The sequence below is a fragment of the Anas platyrhynchos genome, chromosome 11 (assembly GCF_047663525.1).
Source record: "Anas platyrhynchos isolate ZD024472 breed Pekin duck chromosome 11, IASCAAS_PekinDuck_T2T, whole genome shotgun sequence".
In the NCBI taxonomy this organism is placed as follows: domain Eukaryota; kingdom Metazoa; phylum Chordata; class Aves; order Anseriformes; family Anatidae; genus Anas; species Anas platyrhynchos.
The window spans coordinates 282,342-290,314 of record NC_092597.1 but is presented as its reverse complement, the minus strand read 5'-3'; the positions used below and the strand labels follow the sequence as shown (position 1 = coordinate 290,314).

At 39.3% G+C, this 7,973-nt stretch overlaps 1 protein-coding gene across 1 annotated transcript; it reads left to right on the top strand.

The window, feature by feature from the left end:
• The first annotated feature begins 3,124 nt into the window (after positions 1-3,124).
• Positions 3,125-5,727, top strand: LOC140003432 (cysteine protease ATG4A-like). The gene is made up of 4 exons (XM_072043442.1): positions 3,125-3,322; positions 3,432-3,510; positions 4,392-4,537; positions 5,593-5,727. Exons 1-4 carry the CDS (start codon positions 3,140-3,142, stop codon positions 5,665-5,667), a joined length of 483 nt encoding a protein of 160 aa, XP_071899543.1. The 5' UTR covers positions 3,125-3,139; the 3' UTR covers positions 5,668-5,727.
• Positions 5,728-7,973: the final 2,246 nt, after the last annotated feature.

Sequence of the window (7,973 nt, the reverse complement as noted above, 5' to 3'; positions counted from 1 at the left end):
TCCAAACCCCCCTGGTGCAAGCTCTTAAGCATGCATGTCACATCCCAGGATGCTGCCAGTGGAGTGTTTGGACTTTCTGTATGGATCTTATGTTGTTATTTAATGGGTGCTTAGAAATCCAACAAGGTCTAAACACAGCCTGTAGTTTTAAATAATCTTGGAAGCTCAGAGATACTGGAATGGCTATCAACACGCAGCATGATCCGTCAGAATATGTTTGCAGTTGATGTTTTTGTTTTGTTTTATTTTCCCTGTTTTTACAATCTAGCCTATGATGATAAAGTGCAGCTTGATGATAAATAACAAGCTTGGAATTCTAGGAGCTCTACACAAAATGTAAATATTCGAGATGAATTGAAATGTCTTTTAACATCTCATTATAAAGCTTTCTGCTGTCTAGACATTTGATCAGTGTAATGAAAACGTCACCATTTTTTATTCTATATCAATTTTTCCTTTCAGATTGGCAATGGGAAAAACACAAAAAACAACCAGAAGAATATCACAGAATCCTACGATGCTTTCTCAACAGGAAGGCTTGCTGTTATTCAATCCACCAGATGGGTAAGAACAAACATAAACTTTCAGGTTTTTTCCACTGAAATTTCTACTGTGTTGAATCACTAATTTGCAGTATGTTAATTCATAATTTTAAGAAGTGGATGTGAAGACAATGTGTATGCTTATACAAAAATAAAAAGGTATGCAGATGGGCGCAAAGACTAGTAGTACAGAAACATTCCCTGAGACCTAAATAAAGCCATGTACTAGAATCTAGCTCTTGATAAGCTCTGTAAGCCTTGGGTACCAGAGTCAGTAATGCTAGAATAGACAGTCTTGTAGCTTATTGCTGTAATTTGTAATAAGGGGCACTAACATTTGTTAACTTGTAATTCTCATTATAGTTTAGAAGCCTTTTGTTTATTAAAGAAACTGGCACTCCCTAAGTTTTGAAAAGAGCATAGATTGAGAAAATAATTGTTATTGCTAAATACAGATTGCAGTTACTCTAGAATGTTTGACAGTCACGGTATTTACTGTATATTGTTCCCACATTCTTTATGGTCTCATTTTTCTTTGATTTTGTGTACGTGTGTCTTTTTTTCACTGTGAAAACAGCACAGGTGGGTGTTGGAGAGGGGAAGTCAATTGGAGAATGGTTTGGACCAAATACAGTTGCTCAAGTACTAAAGTAAGTGAGATCATACCAGTCTCATTCAGAACGTACTCCCCTGGGGCAGCCAAGACAAGGCCCAGGCAGAGTTTTGAAGGCTGCATCTCCCCCTGTCCCACAGTCAGGAATGTACTTGCCATCTATTTACAAGTGCAGCATGGAATGTCATGCCACAGCTCGGTGTGCAGGTACTGAGTTGGGAATGGGTGACCTCTAAATTTTAATAAAGGAAGAGCCTGAGGAGAAGAAACTGCAGGAAAGTCTCCTGCTATGCCGTCTGCATGCCCTCACCAGTCACACCACAGATGTATATTCCTTTCTGCACAGTGGCACAGCTCTGGCAGGTCGAGAGTGCCACCGTGTAGGTCGGAGTGGTGGTGTGAAACATCAGAGAGAAGCCATCTCGGCTGAGGAGGGAACTGAGCTGCAATTCCTCCCTTTCTGAGCAGCAGTTCTGCCAGCAAGGCTACTGGATAAAGATGGGCAGCTCCTCATAGTCTGGGAGCCACACTGAAAGGAACTGAGGCTGCTCAGTTCTCCAGGGGTACGTGGAGGTGTCTTACCTCAGGCAGGGGCTAGGCTACAGGTCCTGCGAGCTCAGCAGCAAGTCTTTGACACCCTGGAACAGGCACATGATCTGAAGAGGGAGGGGAGCTGAAGCATGCCCTGGACTCCAGATCTTTCATGGCCAAGTTTTTCATGGTGAAACGCTCACCCCCATTTCTTTCTGGCTTATTTGAAACAGCTAATTCTGCCAGTGCAGCTTAAGAGTGTAGCTCCCTTCCCCAAAGGTTTGGATTTTGCAGAAGTGGACATAAAACTGTGTGCTGCTGTCTCCCACTGAAGTTTTGGTGCCCCAAACCCTTACCTGATTTAGCTTTTAATGCCCCATTTCTGCTGTGCACGCAGGCTCAGGCAGAAGTAATTCCACTGAATTCAGTGGAATTTCTTAAGCAAAAAGTAATCTGCAAAACTGGCATAGGAATTTTTTTCTTTTCCAGATGAGAAAAGACACAATTGGGCAAGAACCCATTGCAGAGACTGTCGAGTGCAATAAAAAGTAATAAACTTGATGTAGTTGAACTGTTACTGTCACTGCACTTAGCAGTAAGACAAAACAGTTTGCACATGGTGCAGCGCATATGTTTTTCCTGGTACCACTCAGTACCTATTTTTCTAAAGATATTAAACATTTAATGTTTAAAGTTTTCTTTTTCTTACATGGAGACTTTAAAAAATGCAGAAAGGATGTTTTTTCTTAAGAAAAAAAAAATGGTTCTGAGTGTAAAGCTACCCTTTTGATCCAACTAGTTTATATTAATTAGTACCTTAATGTTTTCTAGGAAGCTTGCTTTATTTGATGAATGGAATTCATTAGCAGTTTATGTATCTATGGACAATACGGTGGCCATTGAAGACATCAGTAAGTGACACCTCATCAGTTTTCTGGTAACAGTTTCTGATTTGACTCCATTTGCCAGCATGTATCTAAACATGAACAAATACTTGGGGGGCCATGGGTTTGTCTTGCAAGGGTAAGAAGAGGGAAGAAGGACATACAAACTCAGTTGTGTTTTTTGATCCCTGATGCCAACTTCTTGCTCACATCACTGGATGCGAAGAGCTCCTTGAAGAATTTCTACTGTCATCATTGCTGCCATTTCATTTCTCTGGCGTTTTATAGTCAAAGCTTGACAGTATTAATAACATTAATAGTACATGTCACTGCAGTCTTAAATTGTCATCCCCCAATCATTGATCTAACGTCTCACTTGGACGTGCCAGCACATACTGTCTGCTAGAATTACTTCTACTAAATAGCTGTAATTGCCATGCCCAGCTCGTTTTGTCTTGGGTGCCCTATAAAGATCCCTGGCAAACTAGCTTAATTCACTACTGAGAGGAAGATCTGCTTTGTGTTCCTCTGTGCGTTGACTGATTTCTAGTTTTATTCCCGCAGAAAAAATGTGCTGGTGCCCTCCTCAGAGCAGCAGCGCGTCCCACAGCAGTGCACATTTGCACAGAAGTGCTCTTGGCCGAAGCAAGAAGGCAGGAGGACTCTGCACAGGCTGGAAAGCCCTCTTGCTTATTATACCTCTACGACTAGGGATAAATCACATAAATCCCGTATATATTGATGCATTTAAAGTAAGGTTTTCTTTCAATTCATTGCTCGTTACTGTCAAATAAGTTTGGGTATCTGTGATGTCAGTAAAGAAATGAATTACAATTTCCTTTATTCCTTTTGAACTCCTAGGAATGCTTTAAGATGCCACAGTCTTTGGGAGCATTAGGAGGGAAACCAAATAATGCCTATTATTTCATAGGATTTTTAGGTAAGGAAAAAAGAAACTTATTCCAAATGTGCAGATGATCAAAAGAGAACATTTTTTGAAGGGGAAATAGTAAGGGGTCTAAGCGTGAACCTCTAGAAGTAAAGAAAGATGAGAATAGAATAAAATAAATGAAGAAGAATATCTAAAAGAGTTTAGAAACAGTATGAGATGATCCTTAACAGGAGCAGAAAGTTAACAGCAAAGCTAGGTGTAAAAATAAGTGATGACATCAACAAGAGCAACATACTGAGAATAGCTGATAGCATTTGACAAGTGTATTGGTCAAATGTCACTTTTATTTTCTTGTATTTCAAAACTGTTTCTGATAGCAGTATCTTTTTCACCTTTTGCATACCTTCTGTTATTAAGTATTGCTCTAATTAATTTAAAATGCATTCCTTCAGATTTCACCCCACTTTGGGCCAAAATTTTGCAACCCTATTTTGTCCTTTTGTAAAACCTAACCTGTTTTAGTTAGGCTTTTTTGTTCCAATTTCTGAATGAATGCCTAATGGGATTACAGATTGCATCTGTGAACATCCTGTACCTTTTAATCTGTCAAATGTTAGTGTTTACAACACTTGAGATTTTTTTAAAAAAAAAAAAAAGTACTGGATCTCACATGGAAAAATAAAAGTATGTGACAAAGATAGAACATAACCAACCAAAAAATTACAGTAATAGGTGACAATAGGAAGTTATACTAAATACCCTGTGGGAAACGCTGTGTCTAAACCTTCCGATTCTCTTAAAGAATCCCTAGCTGGAAAGTCTAGATTATACTGACTGCGATGGCAATCTAATTTCTATTTTACAGTTCTGGACCAAGTGCTTATTAATGTCACTTGCTTATTTTTAACATACAGCTTTTACCCATCCAGGCAATGAGCTGATCTATCTGGACCCTCACACCACTCAAAGCTTTGTAGATTCAGAAGAAAATGGCACGGTTGACGATGAGAGTTTCCACTGCCAGGAAGCCCCACATAGAATGAAGATCATGAATTTGGACCCTTCAGTAGCTTTAGTAAGTGTCAGGAAATCTTGAATGCATGTACTTTATCTCAAAGTAATGTCTCTCTACATTGGTAAGGGCAGCAATGCATCTCCTTGAACAGAACCAAGATCACAAAGCTGTCTTCTGTGATCAACACATAGTAGTTTGTACATAACTACATCGAGAATCTTAGGGCAAGTGGGGAGCTGTCTGTACTGTAGGGAGCTCGCTTTGTTTTCTTTACTGAGCAGCTTTTACTTCTTTCAAGAGGCATTATAATGGTCAGAGCAAGGAACTGAAACAGGTTTACGTGTTTTATTCTATCACTACTTTATGTTTGGTCACCTCTAGACAAGTTACTTAAACTTACTTTATATCATAAGTTGAAAATGTTTAAGTGGAATTATTGTATTTCACCCCAAATTACAAATACAAATGTATTATTTGTAATTCACCCAAAATGTCATGGGGGTACTGTGGTATTTGAAAAAATTGGATCTGATCCCATGCCAGTATCCTGTGATTGGGTGATTGGCAGTTGTCACCAGTGGGATGTGTTTCTAAAGCTTTAAACAATCTGTAAAGATACCGGTATCTGTCATTTATTCACATACCTGTTTTTTAATACTGCTGCTTTTTAGAAAGTTTTTTTGTTTTGTTTTGTTTTGTTTTAATACTTAACTACGTAACTGTGCAAAATGTGGCATGATGCAACGAGACAGACAAAATCATAATGAAGAGCAAATATTTTCAGTATAGATACCAGAATGGAAATGTTCCTTAGGTGGTCCATCATCTACAAGTTTTCAGCTTCTGCCGATACCTGGACTGTAGGAACTGGGTGGCGCTCCATGGAGGAGCACACAGGAGCTGCTGCTATTTTTTGCTTGACTATTTCGTTAGGGGTTTGCAGGGCCTTGTTCTCCCCGTGGGTTCTCTCCCTAGAGCTGCCACATATTTGGAGTCTTATATCTACTGATCGTACAGGGCATTACTGTATCAGAGGTCAAACCGCCTTACCTGCTGGTACCACATACCTACCATCTGCAAAGGTAAAACTCTGTGTGTTTGTTTTTTCCCCTAAGGGCTTCTTTTGCAAAGAAGAATGTGATTTTGATAACTGGTGTAGTCTTGTACAAAAGGTAAGAGTGGGAACTTAGCATCTCGATTTGTTCTTTATAAAGTCTGGTTTTTATTGTTTGTTTTTTGTAAAATTTTCCTTTGCATTTTCCCTTGTATACAAATTGTATGAGCCATGGAGAAGAATGCATTAAAGCATCAGGGTAAGGCAATACTACTGAATTGCTAATTGGAAATTGTTCAGCACTTTACCAGCCACAAACCCTGCCAGTTGGAAAATGGGTGTAAACATCCACACTTGAAGGTGTTACTGGGTGACACTTGCTTTTAACTTCTAATTCTCACTAAATGACTAAGGTTTAACTGCCATATTGTAGTGATGTATCAATGATTTGCTTCCTGATCCTTTTTTATTGTTTGACATAATAGATTGCGTGTTCTAATTATGACTGTTAGTCCCTGCTATCTTAAAGATCTGATTCTGTAAGTGCTGCAGGCCTCTAGCTCCTGCTGATCTAGGGAGAACAGAAGGTGCTGGCTGCCACAGGAAACAGACTTGAGGATGTTTCTGCATGCAGCTGTTAAGCTAAGCACCAGACGTCTGAATGTAAAGTACCATCAACCTCTAAAGGCATTTATTTAAAAAAAAAAAAAATCAGTTTGTAAATAACTGAAATACAGGACAGAAGGTAACTTCTCTTTGAAGAGGAATAGCGTTTGGCTTCAGGAACACCTTTTTTCCTGACCAAAACCTGTCCTTCAAAATCTGATGCATTTTTTTTTTTTTTTTTCCCCTTTGGAGGAGCTGATAGATCTGTCTTTTGTGCTATTGATCAACAGAAAACTTGAGGAGAGTTCTATGCAAGCAACTTTCTTTTAAAAAGCAGAAAATATTGTTATAAATGGCTCAGGATTCAAATTAGGATTAAATAAAAAAATAGGATTTATTAAAAGAATATAAAGGAATAGAGGTAAGCAAACAGCGCTGGGTGCACCGGGAGTCTCTGCTCCACCAGGACGCACACCAGTTACATCAAGCAGCTGATTTTTATGCACCTAGACTAATACATATTCATTACTACTTCTAAAAAAAATAGATTATTATAATTAGCTTCCGGGGTCCAGTTCCTCCTACTGGAGCATGCGCACCAGTCTCCTCTGGGGGTCTCTAGGGGTCTTTCATGCTGAAGGCTCGTAGTCTTCCTCTCACCCTTTGTACTTACTCGGCACTATTCCGAGTTTATGGAACACTCTCTGTACACTCTCCACAGGTCTTGTCTCCCAACCGTCCTTCAGCTTCTTTTTTCTTCCTCTTAATCTCTTGGACCCCCTGGCCAGATACCAAGGATCTCATAACAGTCACTAGTTGTTATCAGTTGTTCTGAAACTCCCAGACATCAAACACAAACAGCTTTCTTATTTGACGCTTCACGAGTAATTAAAACATTCTTCCCCAGCCATTCACAGACACATCTATAGCAGTGTTAAGTTAATCTCGAAGAAGACAGGAAAAAAGGCTGTAACTGTTAGAAATAGAAGTCCGGAATAACAAAAGCAAACAGGTTCACAAATTTAAGGAGTGTTTTCTGAAGACGTGATAAATTGACTAGAATGAGGGGGAGACTGGGACACACTGCATCTGGGATTCAAGAACTAAATTGCCAGTGCAGGGCCCAGAGGCAGACAGGATTCAAACAGAATTATTCTTTATGGACACGAATTTATGGACACGAATTGGAATTGTTAAAACATTCCTCACAATCCCTTATCTTCTTTTTACTATCCCCAATTCGTGTCTCTTCTGTTATTAATAATTGGATTTCATCAGTTTGTTCTTGGAGGGTCCAATCCTTAAGCATCATAATTGACATATTCCCTTCCTTTTTTAATGAAGTTATTACCAATGTACTATTTATCACCCGGCGTATTGATAATGTAAAACAAGGTATCATACAAGGTACAAATAATAACGTCATTACACCACATAACAATAAAAATAACACTCTTTTAACCCATGGTCCACCAGGCAGCCATGAAAATAAATCCCATTCCATATCCTTCCAGGTTTGTGTTTGCTCGCTCACCTCCCCCCTCTCCTTCTCTGGGATGGGAGAGAGAAATGGGAAAGTGAAGCCTGTGAGTTAACAAGAAAATAATAATAATAATAATAACAATAATAATGATGATAATATTACTACTAGTAATAATGTATACGAAACAAGTGATGCACAATGCAACTGCTCACCACCTGCTGTCCGATGCCCAACCTAACCCCGAGCAGTCCGGCCCTCCTCCCAGCCTGCCTGCTGGCAGGACAGTGAGAAGCTGAATTTGGCTTGGTCCTTGGCTTGGTGTAAACACTGCTCTGTAACAATTAAAAACAATT

Excerpts from the sequence above, each read along its gene's own strand:
- LOC140003432 (XM_072043442.1), top strand. The coding sequence starts at position 3,140 with ATGTGCTGGTGCCCTCCTCAGAGCAGCAGCGCGTCCCACAGCAGTGCA. Across the intron at positions 3,511-4,391 it reads TTATTTCATAGGATTTTTAG|GCAATGAGCTGATCTATCTG; the intron begins GTAAGGAAAAAA and ends TTACCCATCCAG. Across the intron at positions 4,538-5,592 it reads TGGACCCTTCAGTAGCTTTA|GGCTTCTTTTGCAAAGAAGA; the intron begins GTAAGTGTCAGG and ends TTTTCCCCTAAG.